This window comes from Geotrypetes seraphini, chromosome 14 (assembly GCF_902459505.1).
Source record: "Geotrypetes seraphini chromosome 14, aGeoSer1.1, whole genome shotgun sequence".
Taxonomy (NCBI): Eukaryota; Metazoa; Chordata; class Amphibia; order Gymnophiona; family Dermophiidae; genus Geotrypetes; species Geotrypetes seraphini.
The window spans coordinates 76255419-76272393 of record NC_047097.1 but is presented as its reverse complement, the minus strand read 5'-3'; the positions used below and the strand labels follow the sequence as shown (position 1 = coordinate 76272393).

General features: G+C 40.5%; 2 protein-coding genes across 5 annotated transcripts in view; one reads left to right on the top strand and one right to left on the bottom strand.

The window, feature by feature from the left end:
* The window catches only part of BLM (BLM RecQ like helicase), a 99438-nt gene extending 94602 nt beyond the window's left edge, over window positions 1-4836 (bottom strand). For 2 of the 4 annotated variants that reach the window (XM_033920355.1, XM_033920359.1), the window contains exons 1-2: window positions 4707-4836; window positions 608-706 (exon numbers count right to left, since the gene is read on the bottom strand). In XM_033920355.1, the coding sequence (XP_033776246.1) occupies window positions 608-705 (98 nt within the window). In that variant the 5' untranslated portion in view covers window position 706; window positions 4707-4836. Of the gene's footprint in view, window positions 1-607; window positions 707-3119; window positions 3145-4603 lie in introns of those variants that run through there. The other 2 variants (XM_033920356.1, XM_033920358.1) reach the window with 2 other exon arrangements.
* Window positions 4837-4879: 43 nt separating this feature from the next.
* The window catches only part of WDR76 (WD repeat domain 76), a 52675-nt gene continuing 40579 nt past the window's right edge, over window positions 4880-16975 (top strand). Inside the window, exons 1-4 of the mRNA XM_033920360.1 lie at window positions 4880-5027; window positions 7314-7639; window positions 13159-13251; window positions 16568-16620. Coding sequence (XP_033776251.1) covers window positions 7340-7639; window positions 13159-13251; window positions 16568-16620 — 446 coding nt within the window. The 5' untranslated portion in view covers window positions 4880-5027; window positions 7314-7339. The remainder of the gene's footprint in view (window positions 5028-7313; window positions 7640-13158; window positions 13252-16567; window positions 16621-16975) is intronic.

Genomic DNA, 16975 nt, shown 5'->3' with positions numbered 1-16975 from the left:
GGAGAAAGAAGACCGCTGGTGGCTGAGAAGAATCAAAGAGGCAATAGAGATAGGAAAACACCCCAATAACATCTATAGAGATAAAGGGCTCTCCATAAACAAAACATGGAAATTGCTTTGCCAAAAGAAATTCAGCGCAAAAAGGAGTGGGGCCAAACACAAATGCCATCTCCCTCTATCTAAAAGAATCCACACACACCCCTTTTTTGTTGACAGAATTTTTTTTTTTTTTAAAAAAGGTAACTACAGACTTTCCCGCCAAAATTCAAATGCGTTACCAACGAACTTTCCCGCCAAAATTCAAAACTGAGACTGACAAACTTTCCTGCCACATTTCAAATTTGTGACCAACGAACTTTCCTGTCAAAATTCAAATTCATGACCAAACAGGTCAGTGGACCCATTATATATAAAGACAAAACTGCAGACCTCATAGCATACTCTGAAGAAAGCCACAGCATGATGGCTGAAACATCAGTTCTACCTACTCAGATGAGGCGAGATCTGGACAACAGCAACAGGACGTCTACAGCTGCCTAAAATCGGGACGCACTTTTGGAGAATCAGGGCCAAAAAGTCTTTAAGGAAAAATGTTTGGGCTACTCACATATTTCTGGGTTTCTGGAGTGCCAATTTCTGGAGATGTCCTTTTGCAGAGTGAAACTCCAGCTGTCTCTGAAGGTTGTTCTGAGGAATGTGTGACATGCTATGGAAGAAAGAGATGTCAGATGTGCATGCAAAATCTCTTCTTCATCTGTGTCTAAGAGAGCCTCCATATAGACAAATCATAGAGAGACTGTGCTAAAGAATCTGAAATCACTGATCCTAGACTGCAGGTTAGGACCCTAAATGGTGTCATGCCATCAGGTTTTTACCCTTTTCCCTTAGCATACATTGTAATCTATGGCCAATTGTGCAACAGTCAACATGGAGCCTATGAGTCAGGCCCTACTTCCTGTTAGAGAAAATCTATGCAGGATATTTGAGGTCTCTGAGTAAACTGATACACTGGGCTCTGTACTGATTGCTGCTGCTGCTACTCTCTTCTTCATTTGAATACGAGAAGGAAGTGGGCAAGAGCTCCGTTTTGTTTTCATCATCTGAAGGCATGTGACCTTTTAAGTGTTAAAATGGGGTTATTTTGGATAAAAGTCTGAAAAACACTAACCTATTTGTTTAAAAAAATGTATTCTGCCTATCTAAAATTCTAAGAGACCTACCCCTAAGCTATGACCTCATAGGGTAGAGATAAGAAGCAGATCATAGGGGGCATTTCATGGTACCATGGATTTTGATGAAACTTTGTATTCTGAATCTTACCGACTAAAACTAACTTTGGTAAAGTTTAAGATTTGCCAGTGAATACTTATGGAAATACTATAGCTTTTTGTTTGATACCATGCTGCAACCATGTACAGTAAGTAGCCCTGCAAAATTTTCACGGCTTTTGAGTTTAAATATTTCCTTGGTTATATAAGCAAAACAAACGAAACTTAGCGATCTTATACAACTTTTTACAATCTATTCAATGGAATATAAGAATCGCCATGCTGGGACAGATCAAAGGTCCATCAAGCCCAGTATCCTGTTTCCAACAGTGGCCAACCCAGGTCACAAGTACCTAGATAGATCCCAAGTAGTAAAACTAGTATGAATTATTTTTGGGAAACTGATGTACGTAAAAATCTTCAAAATGTGCTGAAAAAAATAGATGCACTAAAAAAAAATTCAAAGTTTAGCCTTCTATGGCTCCTGTAATAATAAAACTCTCTCTCTAAAATTTTGTCTATTATTTTATGACATGACAGTTCTCAAATATACAATTTCAACTTAAAAGTTAATCTCATTCATTTAGAAAGTGACTTTAAATGTTGTGATTTTACCAAGAAAAAAAAGTCACCCAGAAAAATCTTTGAAACAACTATAAGAAAGAGCATGAAAAAGATAGTTTTATTTTTTCAATGCCAAAAAATAAGGGCCAAAATTTAACAAGCCCTGTAGACTTGTAGCATATCTTACAATGTTCATGGTAATTATATAAAGCTATATACATCAATTCTATAAATATACATCAATTCTATAAATATAGCAAGCACCACACAGGTTTAGCATATTGCTATTTTTGATTTAATAAGCAGTGTATGTGGAACTAGAGACATCATCAATTTGTACCACTCAACTCAAACACCTTTCATGTGAGCAAAGTGTCAAATGATACCACCTACTTCATGGCCAGAACTTCCAATGCCAGACTTAAGAATATCACAACTGCTCTCTGGTTATTTACAATAACAAATGATGGATTGGCAACACTGTTGAAGAGCATAAGAACATAAGAAGTTGTGGCTGCTGGGTCAGACCAGCATATAAGATGCTATTTATAGTTCATCAAGTCTTATATTTGATGGCTTCAGCATTCTTTCAAACATTGTTGGAGATATATCGACCAGTCCAGGAAGAGTGTTAAGGTCTGAGGGAGGGATGAGACTGTGACTAAAGAATTGGGAGTGCATTACACTGTGACAAGGGCTATGATGTTCTCAATAGCTGGAGTGAGAATGTGGAATTAATTAACAGGGAATTTATGATTGTGTTGATCATGTAAATTTCAAGAAGTTGTGAAGACAGTTATTTGTTAGTGCATTTATGTAATATATTTTTGTAGTTAATGATATTAATAAGCTATTTTTTTTTGTCTTTGTAGTGATATTCATTTTAATGATATATATGTTTAACTGGAAACCACTTGGTTACAGGTGCTATATAAATTTTAAAAAATAAATAAAACGATGCACCTACCTGGTTCTGCTAATTCATTTTATTGGCCTGAAAGACAAGACCTTTGTTGGATGCCAGAACAACAACTCATTTCTATACTCTCTGTTCCATCGGTTACAACATCTGGGCGACAATATCAGTTTTAAGAAACCATTTTGGCAATGCAGCTCATAAATTCAATAAAATGCAATGAAGGAATAAAGACAGCTAGAACTCTGGCTTGGGAACCAATAGAAGATACCCACTTTATCTTGGGAACCAAGGTTAAGCTGCCCAATCATTGGCTTGGGAATCAGACAGATATCTGCTCAAGGCTTAGGAACCTGAACCAAGAGACCCACCTGTGGCTGGTACTGCATGTCTATTGGGCGAGATTTCTATGACAATGAGGTTGCTGGTTCAAATTTCTTCAACTGGTAGTGGCAATGCCACCATGGACCAACGCAATCAAATATTTTCCTTATAAAAATGCAAAAGGTCACATATTACAAGTACAACTTGAAGAGCTACCATAGGAAATTGTTACTTTAAGTCTTACTGGTTGCAAAGTTGGCAAGAACTGCATAGGTAGCAAGGGTAGTCGTCATACATTGTGTTAAGTAGGTTGACGGCAATACTTACAGGATGGGATTTTAGGGAAATACTGCTGAGTATGGTGCTGTTAAAATTGGATTATTGTAATGCATTATACCTAGCAGCTATACGGGTGAATGCATTGCAAGTTATTGAGAATTCAGCTGCTAGAATATTGATGGATGTGTCCCGTTTTGATCATATTATACCCATATTGAAGAAACTTCATTGGTTGCCTGTGAATTACTGGATAAAATATAAGGTATTAAAACTGGTACATCAGGGACTATATGGTAAATTACCCGATTATTTTTAAAAAATGTTGAATTTATATCAGCCAAGAAGGACATTAAGATCTGCAAATTGTATGCTGTTGCAGGTGAAAAGTAGAAAAGAGACTTATTATAAGAACATAAAAATAGCCTTACTTGGACAGACCAATGGTCCATCAAGCCCAGTAGCACATCCTCAAGGTGGCTAATCCAGGTCACTACTACCTTGGTAAAAACCCCAAAGAGCAGCAATATTCCATGCTACTGATCCAGGGCATACCGAAAAATTCTCCTGTGCAATTCTTGGTCCAGTGATATGGAACGATATGTCTAGGAATTTACGGCTCTGTAGACATGTATTGCAGTTTAGGAAACTGTTGAAAACATATTTTTCTCCAAAGCATTTAACTGAGAATAAGAGAGGAGAATCTAAGCTGATAACCTATTTCAGCTTTTGTCTTGATAGGAGGACAAAGGTGTGAGAGGTTACGGGTGATTTGGGGCTTTGGGAATGTTTTTCTGGGTATTTAAATGATTATGAATGTCCTTTTTTGTAAGCCACCTAGGTTTCTAGGTGGGTAATAAAGAGTTTTAAATAAATGTGGATGTTAATGTATGCTGTTACCAGAGAAACTTCTTTGATCTTATTATGCTTGCACTGAAGAACAAAACAAACTTTTTCAGGGAGTTTGAAACTTGCTGTTTCTAATAGAGCTGGTTACAAAATATTTCTAGATTACTCTTTTTTTGCAAAAGCTTGTTGAAAATACCCCATTTAGACATTTTTTTTAAAATCACAACATTTAAAGTCAAATTGTAAATTAATGAGATTAGCCTACAAGTTAAAATCATAAATTGTGCAGGAGCCCACAGAAGGCTAAACTTTATTCTTCTTGAGACGAGAACTATCACCACAAGAAGCAAGTGTGGGTTGTTGGGGCATTTTGCACGTCTTTTGTAGCGAACCCCTCAGCCCCCACCGAATTCGCGGCTCTTTCCTTCCCGGTTTCAGAGCGCGCGACACGGAGCCCGGCTGCCACCGTCCCCGTCAGCGCGGTCGTTCGCTCCAACTTCGCGCTTTACCTGCTCCAGCTTCTTGCCGATTTTTCGCGCCTTCGTTGACGTCAGCACGCCACGTGGGGGGGCTCTCGCCCGTCCTAGACAGTGCCCTGGCTCCGCCCCCGCCTCCCTCCGTAATCCTCCCCAGCATTTGACCCCGCCCCTGCCTTCCAGCCTCGCGCAGCGTATCGTTGACGGTGTGCGTCAGGAAAAGGGTCCGGCGGGGAAACCAAACCTGGCGTCGATGAAAAGGCGGGAAGGCCGGCGGCCGGAGGCGTGGTTGTTCCTCTGCCCGTACAGCGCGTTGTCTTTCTCGCCTCGGCCCGAAGAGCAAAGGATCTGCAGGTCGGTGCTAGGCCGGACTTTTCTCTTAGCAGACTTCTTTGGCCGTCCTGCTTTTGAAGGGCTGATTTTCTAATCATCCTCTCCTCAACAAACAGCCTAGTCTGGGACACAGTTCTATGCAAAGCTGTTTGAAATGATTAAAAACGGGGCTTTGACTTGGCAGCAGCATTTACCGATCTGTCGTGAATATTTTGCCCGGCGAGGTTCTCTTTAGTATTTAGTTTTGTAACACTTTGCTTTGAGCAGTAGATCATATCAAATGTGTGAGAGTCCTTCCCTGTCCTTAATCATTTTCGATCACCGCTGTAATATATCCAATAACTCCTAGTTTAAAAGGCAAAGAAATAAAAATAAGTACATTCATAGCAAATTTGCTTTTCCAAAAGTTCTTAATAAAGAAAGAATTAAAGACGTTGGAGAGTAGAAAATGACACGAGTCTTATTTTCATTGCAAGGATAGGAACTTGTATACTGCTGGAACATGGTAAAAAGAGTAGCCAATAGTCCATGATGCCCAGTAGCCCATAGTCCATGATGCCCAGTAGCCCATAGTCCATGATGCCCAGTAGCCCATAGTCCATGATGCCCAGTAGCCCATAGTCCATGATGCCCAGTAGCCCATAGTCCATGATGCCCAGTAGCCCATAGTCCATGATGCCCAGTAGCCCATAGTCCATGATGCCCAGTAGCCCATAGTCCATGATGCCCAGTAGCCCATAGTCCATGATGCCCAGTAGCCCGTTCCCCTCAGCCGCTCTTTTCCAAGCTGAAGAGCCCTAACTATTTGCCTTTCCTCGTAGGAGAGGAGTTCCATCCCTTTTACCATCTTAGTTGCTCTTTTTTGAACCTTTTCTAGCGCCACTATATATATATGCTCGAGCATTTTCCCTGTCTATCTATCTAATGCACCTGAGACAGTGGAGGATTAGGTGTCTTGCTCAGGGACACAAGGAGCAACATGAGGTTTGAACCCGCAAGCTCAGGGTGCTGAGGCTGTAGCTCTAACCACTGCACCACACACTCCTACAAAAAAACCAAACCAACAACCCCAGAATAAATGAGTAGAAAGATAATAATAATAATAACAACTTTATTTTTATATACTGCCATACCACAAACAGTTCTAAGCGGTTTACAAGGGAAGAGACTGTATACAGACAGCGACATTACAGAGAACTTTCAAAATTACATTGGCATGCTAAGTTTAGTCAGGTTTATCTGGAAGTGTTTTGGAAGTACATCAAGTTGAAGTGGGGTCAGAAAAATTTGTCAGAGATAAGTTTTTATTGACTTCCTATGAGAGAATGGCTAAGAAATTTTGCTTATTTTTATCAACATTTATATAAGGGAATGGGATTTGTATATCGCCTCTTTGTGGTTATACATTCAAAGCGGTTTACATATATCCAGGTACTTATTTTGTACCCAAGGTCATAAGGAGCAGTGCTGTCGTTAATCCCACAACCTCAGGCTGCTGAGGCAGCAGCTTTACCACTAGGCCACTCCTCGCCACCTATTTATTTCCCAAAACTCTATTACAAACTGGCTAGATATATTTACTGAGAATAGCAGATCAGTAATAGGGCAATTACATAATTAAAAATTTAAAAGGCAATCTAAAGTTTAAGATAAAATAAAGTTACAGGTCTGTTTTCTTTGCTTGCTGAACTTCACATAACTATAGTGATTCTTCTGCTCTGTTTTTGATGGACGTGTTTAATGAAATCCTTTGAATTGGAAGGTGAATTGAGTTTTATCAGTATAAGACTCGGAAGAATACAGGTCTTTATAAAAATTTAAAAATTGATTTAAAATAATTCCTATCTGAGTGTGTGTATTTCCTTTTTCATCCTTTATTGCTATAATTTTTGTTTTTCTTTGCTTTAAGATAGTTTGCCAGTAATCTTCCCGCCCTATTTGAACTTCCATAATACATGGTTTGCTGAGAAAATAAATCTTTCCTTACTAGTTTTGAAGATAATTCATTATATTTACCCTTTGCTTTTAAAAGAGCCTGTAAAGTGTCTTGTTCCCATTTATCTACTAATTTAGATTCCAAATGTTTAATTTCTTCTTCCAAATTAGAAAATTGTTTTCCAAGTTGTTTTTTAATATATGCAGTCCTGTATAGTATAGTTAATTTAGAAGTTCATGCAAAGTAGACCTTGAAATGCTGTTTCTATAATTATTCTTTGGTACAAGGCCAGTGTAATTCAGTTGACCTTGAAATGAGCTGGACTCCTGAGGATCTGTTTTAAATATTGTGCTTCATTGTCTGTTTCATAGGAGCAGTCCCAGAAAGAGAAAAGAGTATGATGGGTAAGCCTCAAGATGCAGCTCCATCAGCAGAAGCAGAACCAGACGGCAGATCTAACATCGGTGCTTTCTTCAGCAAGCAGAAAAAACGCCAGTTAGATGAGTTCACCAGTAATACAGTCAAAGTTAGGAGACTATCTGAGGGACTAGAGACCAGACCTTCTGAGGGATCCCCAAGCCAGCAGAACCCCACTATACAATTATCACCTTTGAAATGTGTAACAACCTGGGCATCACTTAGGAAAGGAAATGGAGCAACCAGCAAAAGTGAGAATGAAGACAGTGATACAGACCAGGTAGGTATATGAACTGATTCAAGTAGATGATGTGTGAAGAGCCTAAGAAAACAATGTTGACTCATGGAAATGGTCATTAAGTTAGCCCAATACTTTTACTGCCTATGGGATCCTCTTACTAAGGTGTGCTAAGAAGTCCAGAGGTATAAAATGGACTTCTTGGTATTTAACACTGCTAATCATTAGTGCATCTTAGATTTCTGTCTGATTTGTTGCTTTGAGGCTTTTAGTTCATGAGAGAGGTAGGAAACGTCTAAAATGTGTATCCAGCATGAATTTTATGGCACAAGTTAATAGGAAAGTACTAGTTACCCTATTTAGTAATAGCAGTAGTAGTAGACGATCCCTGCTGAATAGAGCGTACAGTCTAATTAAAACAGACAAACAGAATTAGTGGTAGAATTAAAATGAGTTCTGAATTGCAAAATTAACCTGTTGAATTTGCTGCCAGAAAATTTGGACAAAGGAGGGTTATGCTTTGGGAATGTATCCAGTGTCACCTGCCTTTTTTATAGATGTAAACATTTGGGGAAAATTTAGGGGCCCTTTTACTAAAAAGTGTAAAACGCATGGCATGACCACAAACATTAATTCATGCACTAACTGCATCATCTGTTCTGGGGTTGGTTATGTACATGACCTGTGCACAGGTGGTAAGCGCTTCCTCCTTAACTGTGCAGTAACCGTATAGGGACAGGCTGGGAATGCCCCTGACAGCATTCTGGCTCCTAATTACCTCACATTAAGTTTTTGCATCTAATGTATAAGTGTAAAACTTTTATTTATTTAAAATTATTTGTGACCTGCCTATCTACAAATCTAGGTGAGGAACAATACAAACATACAAAATCAGCAAATGACAAAACACCTGAAAAATAAAAACATAACAAAATAAAAACATTGTGCATCTATGCACAATCACAAAATATATCTTAAAAAAGACAGTTCAGTACAAATGCATCCCACAGATTAACCCAAAGAAACAGAATCTCATACACACACACAGCTGGTACCAAAACTGCGTTCAAACAACTTAGTTTTTACTTCTTTTCTAAATTGACAAAGCATGGTCAGTTGACGCACTGAAACAAACAGGGCATTCCACAATACCGGACCCTGGACGGACAGCATAGATTTACGATTGCTGGTAAGTTTCACAGTTACTAAATATGGATTTCCAGTCTCAGGGTTCAAGTTTATTTAAAATTTCTTATACCGCCTAATCAGACCTTCTAAGCATCAGATTAATGCATCTCAATGGCCACGACTTTGGTCTTGGAGGTTAAAATGCACATTGTCAGCTTCTATGAGACAAACTTGGTTTTTTATTTTACATAGAGCTTTATGGACCCCTACACGTTTACATAGAATAGATAGCTCTAAGTCTAATAGATGCTGGCATTGTCATCTTGAAGCAGGGACATTAGATCATCTTTTATTCTATTGTCCATTCATATTAATATTTTGGAAATCAATTTGGCCTCAAATTAATAGGATGTTAGAAAATCCGATAGCCTTGACATATGATACGATTTTGTTTGGTACTGCAATGAGAGCTCGAAGTCAAATTTCATCAAATAACAATAAACTTTTATTTATATTGACTGGAGTAGCAGTACAGCAAATTACACATAATTGGAAAAATTATGACAGATTGAAGTATAATTTTTGGTGGAACTCAGTTTGCCATATATATAAGATGGAGTGTACATTTGCAACACAAAAAGGATATATGGATAAGTTCAAGAAGATTTGGGGACCATTAACAGATTTTTGCAATGACTGATTTTAATTTTTTCCCATAATAAGATAATGGTTAAAGAAGGGAGGGAGGGAAGGGGTAAAGAATTTATTCTCTTTATTATACATTATAAAAAATATATCATAATGAATGAATGATAGTCCTATGAGAAATTAATGTGATAAAGGGAGGGAAAAGGGTTCATAATTAAATAATAATTGATAAAATCATTACAATATATATGTTATATAAATTCATAAGAAAAATAATATAAAATATGGTTTATATAAAATACATTATAGAGATATCAAGTGTATTGTTAAGATAAATGTATGGAAAATTTATAACACTTGTTGATATGTGAAAAAATCAATAAAAAACTTAAATAAAAAAAAGACCTTCTAGGCCAGCGGTCTCAAACTCGCGGCCCACGGGCCACATGCAGCCCCCAGCTGCTATTTTGTGGCCTGTGGTCTAGTACCCAAACTCACAATCTGGGCAACTGCAACTGGGCAACCCGATCCCGCAATCTGGGCAACTGCCTGCTGCTGTCGCTTATGCCGGGACTCCTGCCTTTGTATATCCAGCAGATAAGTGCCCAGGGTGCACTAGGTACTGCTGGACAAGGGGAGGAGGGGAAGAAGGAAGGGAGAAGGGGTAAGAACATAAGAAGTTGCCTCCGCTGGGTCAGACCAGGGGTCCATCGCGCCCAGCAGTCCGCTCCTGCGGCGGCCCATCAGGTCCATGACCTGTAAGTGATCCTTTGTCTAAAATCTTTCAATCCCCATTATTCTTCTATCTGTACCCTTTCATAATCCTATCTCTATCTCTACCTCTATCTATATCCCTCAATCCCCGTATCCTTCAGGAATTTGTCCAATCCCTCTTTGAATCCCCTTAATGTACTCTGTCCTATCACATCCTCCGGAAGTGCATTCCAGGTGTCTACCACCCTCTGAGTGAAGAAAAATTTCCTAGCATTGGTTCTAAACTGGTCCCCTTTCAATTTCTGCAAGTGTCCCCTTGTTCTTGTAGTTCCCAATAGGCTGAAGAATCTGTCCCTTTCCACCTTCTCTATGCCCTTCATGATCTTGTAAGTCTCTATCATATATCCTCTGAGTCTCCGCTTCTCCAGGATGAAGAGCCCCAGCCTTTCTAGCCTGTCTGCGTATGAAAGGTTTTCCATACCTTTTATCATTTTTGTCGCTCTTCTCTGAACCCTCTCAAGTATCTCCATGTTCTTCTTTAGGTACGGCAACCAATATTGGACACAGTATTCCAGATGCAGGTGCACCATCGCGCAATACAGCGGCATACCCTTCTTAATAATACCCAACATTCTGTTTGTTTCTTTGAGGCTGCTGCGCTTTGTGCCGGACAAGGGGAAGTGGGAACTAAGGAAGGGAGAAGGGTACTGCTGGACAAGGGGAGGAGGGGAAGAAGGGAGAAGGGGTACTGCTGGACAGTGGGAAGGGAGAAGGAGTACTGCTTGACAATGGGAACAGGGAAGGGAGAAGGGGTACTGCTGGAGAAGGTGGAGGTAAAAGGAAGGGAGAAGAGGTACTGCTGGACCTGGCAGAAAGGGAGGTAAAAGAAAGGTGCTGCACAGTGGAGGGGAGGGTGAGATGGTGTATGGGAAGAGAGCATGTTGGGTTGGGTGGTGCGAAGGAGGAATGCCACTGAGGGAAGAGGTAAGGACAGAGAGAAAGTGTGCAGGAGGCAGAAAGTGATGGACTCGTGGAGAGGACAAATGGATGGGGAGGACAGAAAGGAGGGAAGGAGAAATGTTACACTGGGGAAGGGGGAGAGAGCAGAGAGTGAAAAGTTGGATTCATGGAGGGAGAGAGAGAGAGAGAGATGTTTGGTTGAGGGAAGGAGGATCAGAGGAGAAGAATGCAGGAGGAAGAGAGAAAAAAATGTTGAACTGGTGGAAAGGAGTGAGAAATGTTGGACTGGGAGGGGGGCCAGAAAGGAGAAAGGGAAGGAAAATGGACTGCAGGGGGCAGAAAGGAGGAAGGAAAAGAGAAATGTTTCACTGGAGGGGAAGGAGGGAAGGAGAGAGATGTCAGTCAGACCATGGAAATAGTGAGGGAAGGAGAGAGAGATAGGAAGGGACGGTAAGACATAGAAATGTAGATTTTGACAAAGCAGAAAAAAGGGAAAAATTGAATGTTAAGTTAATGCCAAAGATGGATGCAAGGCAGAATGTGAAGATGGAGAGAAAAACAGTCAAAGGACAAGAAGGCCCTGGAAACAGTTAAAAGCACAGAAAAATGAAGTCAGCAGACAACAAAGGTCTGTACTGGGACCGGTGCTATTTAACTTATTTATAAATGATCTGGAAATTGGAATGACGAGTGAGGTGATTAGATTTGCAGATGACACTAAACTGTTCAAAGTTGTTAAAACGCATGCAGATTGTGAAAAATTGCAAGCGGATCTTAGGAAATTGGAAGATTGGGTGTCTAAGTGGCAGATGAAATTTAATGTGGACAAATGCAAAGTGATGCACATTGGGAAGAATAACCTGAATCACTGTTACTGGATGCTAGGGTCCATCTTGGGAGTTAGCGCCCAAGAAAAGGATCTGGGTATCATCATAGACAATACGATGAAATCTTCCACCCAATGTGTAGCGGTGGCCAAAAAAGCAAACAGGATGCTAGGAATTATTAAAAAAGGGATGGTTAACAAGACTAAGAAAGTCATAATGCCCCTGTATCGCTCCATGGTGCGACCTCATTTGGAGTATTGCATTCAATTCTGGTCTCCTTATCTCAAGAAAGATATAGTGGCGCTAGAAAAGGTTCAAAGAAGAGCGATAAAGATGGTAAAGGGGAAGGAACTCCTCTCTTATGAGGAAAGACTAAAACAGTTGGGGCTCTTCAGCTTGGAAAAGAGAAGGCTGAGGGGAGATATGATTGAAGTCTACAAAAACCTGAGTGGAATAGAACAGGTACAAGTGGATCGATTTTTCACTCTGTCAAAAATTACAAAGACTAGGAGACACTAGATGAAGTTACAGGGAAATACTTTTAAAACCAATTGGAGGACATTTATTTTTCACTCAGAGAATAGTTAAGCTCTGGAATGCGCTGCCAGAGGATGTGGTAAGAGCGGATAGCATAGCTGGTTTTAAGAAAGGTTTGGACAAGTTCCATAGTCTGTTATTGAGAAAGACTCGGGGGAAGCCATTGCTTGCCCTGTATCGGTAGCATGGAATATTGCTACACCTTGGGTTTTGGCCAGGTACTGGTGACCTGGATTGGCCACTATGAGAAAGGGGTACTGGGCTTGATGGACCATTGGTCTGATCCAGTGAGGCTAGTCTTATGTTCTTATGTTTGCTCTTCTAAATAACCAAAATGTTTTGGAAGTATTTGGAAAAATGTATTCTAAAATCAGATGTTATATAGAAGAGGCATGACAGGGAAGAATGGGGGGTGCAGGGTATTGCGATTCTGGGTGACACCTTCCCTCACTATGGCAATTCTAGGTTCCACATTCAGAGTCACTATCCAGGAAAATGATTGAGGTGTCTTTATACGTTATATGTTCAAAAAGAATGCTTAATATACTGTGGCCAAAAAAGCATGCAAAATGCATTAATAGACCTTGTTCTTTTTTTATTATATATGTAAACTTGGAACCCGTTCTGAGCTCTTCTGGGAGGAAGGGACATAAATCCAACTAAATAAATAAGCATCCAGCATGCACTTTTAGGCTTATCTTAGTGGTGCGACTGAACAAGTAATTTGTCTCCTGTTCTTTTTCCCAGGACAGAATTCCTCACCTGTGTGCCTATGAAAAGAAAAGACTGAAGAACATAAAAGAAAACAGGCAGTTTTTTGTTTCTTTAAATTTGCAGGAGGTACGTATGAACCTGACATGTACATGCTTCAGAGGAAGGCCACTTCTAGGTCAGGGGTACTTGGGAGACACCCAGCCAGTTAAGTTTTCAGGATACCCATAACAAATATGCATGCCGTACTTCCTTTGTTTGGAAATCTCTCATTGTGGATATCCGGAAAACTGAGGACTGAGTTGAGAACCCCTTCTCTAGGAAGACTCAATGCCAGAGTTATGACTGTCATTGGGAAAGCAAGACTATATTGTCTGGTGACTCTAGTTATGTTTTCCTACTGGTGATCACAGATTGTCCATTCATGGCCTCCTGCTCCTTTAGATTTCTGGTGCGAGGATTAGAATTGCTTTATATGTAATCCTTGCTTCAAGAGATAGTGGCGGCAAAATCAGCATTAGTACAGGGTAATCAGGGCAATCGCCCTGGGTCACTATGCTTCAGGAAGCCTGAAATCTGAAGGTGAAGGAAAAATTCTTGAGTACCTGATTAGACTGTGGTGGTGTCAATGAGCAGTATATTAAGTAAGAAATAACCTTGAAACTTGAAATAATCTTCTGGTGGCTTTGGGGGCCCCCTACGAAATATGCCCTGGGCCATAACACCAGCTGTGAATGTGATGGACCTATATTGCAACAGTTATTATGATTAAACACTTAACAAATTGTTGTGTTGCCAAAGCCAGGGTAATCAAATGTTCAGTCGTTACTGGAGGGAGAACAGTAAATAAAAGAACTAAAGTAGAATCCGGTACAGTACAGGAAACAGTTTAAAATTCTAGTCCTAGCTCAGGAGGAAGTGACATCAGCGCCTATGGAGGCAGCTTGATTCTCTTGCTCTGTGCATCCCCATGAATAATTTGATTTTTCTTTTGCTGTAATGGGCTAGAATTTGCAAAGTATATCTTGACTACTATTTAACATTTCTATAGCACTGATGGACTTAAGCAGCACTGTACATTAACATATTTAAGAGACGGTCCCTGCTCAGTAGAGCTTACAATCTAAATTAATAGACAATCTAATCTAATCTTCTATTTGTGCGTCGCACACACCTATATAGGCTCAAGGTGACATAAAGAGTGGCAGAGGAGAGGGAGGACAGGCAAGAGGGTGGAAGTGAAAGTAGAGAGGGAAAGAGGAAAGGGGAGATCAAGTGTCAAAGATGGGTTTTCAGTAGGGGGTTATGATTTAAATGCATTCTTGAAGAGGTGGGCTTTTACTCTGCATTTTAATAGTTCCAGGGACAGAGCTTGACATACTGACGCAGGCAGTTTGTTCCAGGCATAAGGTACAGCAAGAGAGAAGGGACATAGTCTAGGGTTGGCAGCAGAGGAGAAGGGTACAGATAAATTTGTCCGATGATCTGAGTTCCTGGGCCGAAGTGTAGGGAGAGACAAGAGGGGAGATACTGAGGAGCTATGGAAAGAATGCACTTGTAGGTCAATAAGAGGAGTTTTGAACTGTTTGCAAAAGTGGAGCCAATGAAGTGACTTAGAGAGGGGTGATGTAAGCCTAGTGACTCTGGTGGAATATAAGTCATGCAGCAGTGTTCTGGATGGAGAGAGAGATGGTTATGTGGGAGGCCTGAGAGAAGCAGGTGAGAGGTGATGAGGGTGTGGATAAGGGTAGTGTGCTCAGAGACGGAGGATTAGATTTTCTTGATGATATTAGAATAATAATAATAAGTTTATTCTTCTATACTGCCATAGTCAGATGACTTCTAGGCAGTTCACATTGAAGAGGGCTGGACAATCAGCGAATTACAGAATACAAGAAGTGAGGGTATAACTTATTACACAAGAAATAGAGAAGAGAAAAATATGGATTTCAAGTTTGCAACCCAGGGAATAAAGCTGGGCAATCAGCGAATTACAGAATGCAAAAAGTGAGGAACAACATGTTACTCAAGAAATAGACAGAAGGAAAATATAAATTTATAAGTTTAGTGAGGCTTCTGTTTAGGAGATGAATCTGTCAAACGGTACGGTTTTAATTACTCTCCGAAAGGTGCCGTAGGTCAGCCTGACTCCATTGATGTAATTACCCAGCCAGGATTACTGTTTGCTTGCTTGAAACATGAAAGACCTGTCCAGAAAGGATTTGTATTTGCAGCCGGTGATCCTTGGGTATGTAAATATGTTACTGTTTATATAGAGAAAGAAGCGACAGGTTTTAGTGGTCTGTTGGATTTGTACAGACAGAGGAGTCAAAAGATGACCCGGAGGTTGCGAGCTGACGAGACAGGGAGGCTGTGTGTGTTATCCACGGAGAGAGAAAGTATGGGGAGAGGAGAGGTAGATTTAGGCAGAAAGAATAAGTAGTTTAGTCTTGGCCATGTTCAGTTTTAAGTGGTGGCAGGACATCAGGCAGCTCCGGAGTCACCATCAGCTGGGAAGGGGGGGAGAATGGCGGCTGCAGGCAGGAGAAGGGTCATGATTGAAACATTCATGATAATGAAGGGAATAGACTTAGATAAAGACAGGTTGTTCACCCTCTCCAAGGTAGGGAGAACGAGAGGGCACTCTCTAAAGTTGAAAGGGGATTCTGTACAAACATAAGGAAGTTCTTCTTCACCCAGAGAGTGGTAGAAAATTGGAATGCTCTTCCGGAGGCTGTTATAGGGGAAAAAGTTCTCCAGGGTTTCAAGACAAAGTTAGACAAGTTCCTGCTGAACCAGAACGTACGCAGGTAAGGCTAGTCTCAGTTAGGGTGCTGGTCTTTGACCTAAGGGCCGCCGTGGGAGCGGCCTTCTGGGCACGATGGACCACTGGTCTGACCCAGCAGTGGCAATTCTTATGTGCCTAGTGATGTGCTCTTCTGAGCAGGTGCCAGGTATAGTTTCTCCCCCTTTTACTGGGGTTGCTCCACACAAAGAGCATGCATATAATTTGCATGCTAATGTGCTGAGCATCACCCGATGAAAAAAAATTGCTCCCCACATGATATTATTACTATGTAGTTGGAACTTTGAGCATCACATAACTGTCAATATTCTATAACCTTAGGGTGTAAGTGCTGGTCATGCCCCTGACTCTCCCACATCTGTCCCTCTTGCAGCTACACACTGAGGTTATAGCATTAAGTTCAAGTGAAGTTGCATGTGCAACTTGAAATGTACAGTTGACTCCAATTATTGATGGTGTTAATTAGCACCTAATGTATCAATTAATTAATGCATGTAAGTGGACTGTTTTATAACTGCATGCAAATGCACACAAGATTGTAAAAAGAGGGGGAAAGCTTTTAGAGCTTTTCCAGCTTATATATTTTTCTTTAAACAGTTGTTCTCCACTCACTTAATAATGCCTTATTTTTCACCCAAGACGGCTACAAGTCTTCGCAGAATCACCGCTGGCCAGCCTCGCAGAATCACAAGGTAACTACTGTGAAAGCTCTCTTCCAGTGATGAGTAGAATTGGTTCAGACACACAAGTGGGTGAGGACATCGGTGGCACGAGGATAGAATGGCTTTCTGAGCTCAGATCTTTTAATGTAGTGTCCTTGTCTCCTCAGTTTTGTTTCTTCTGTGCTAGCAAATGGGCTGAGCTCTTTGGGTGCTGTAATTGGTTTTGTTTTGAATGTATACGATATGTATATGAATGAATGAAGTCTACAAAATCCTGAGTGGAGTAGAACAGGTACAAGTGGATCGATTTTTCACTCCATCAAAAATTACAAAGTCTAGGGAACACTCGATGAAGTTACAGGAAAATACTTTTAAAACCAATAGG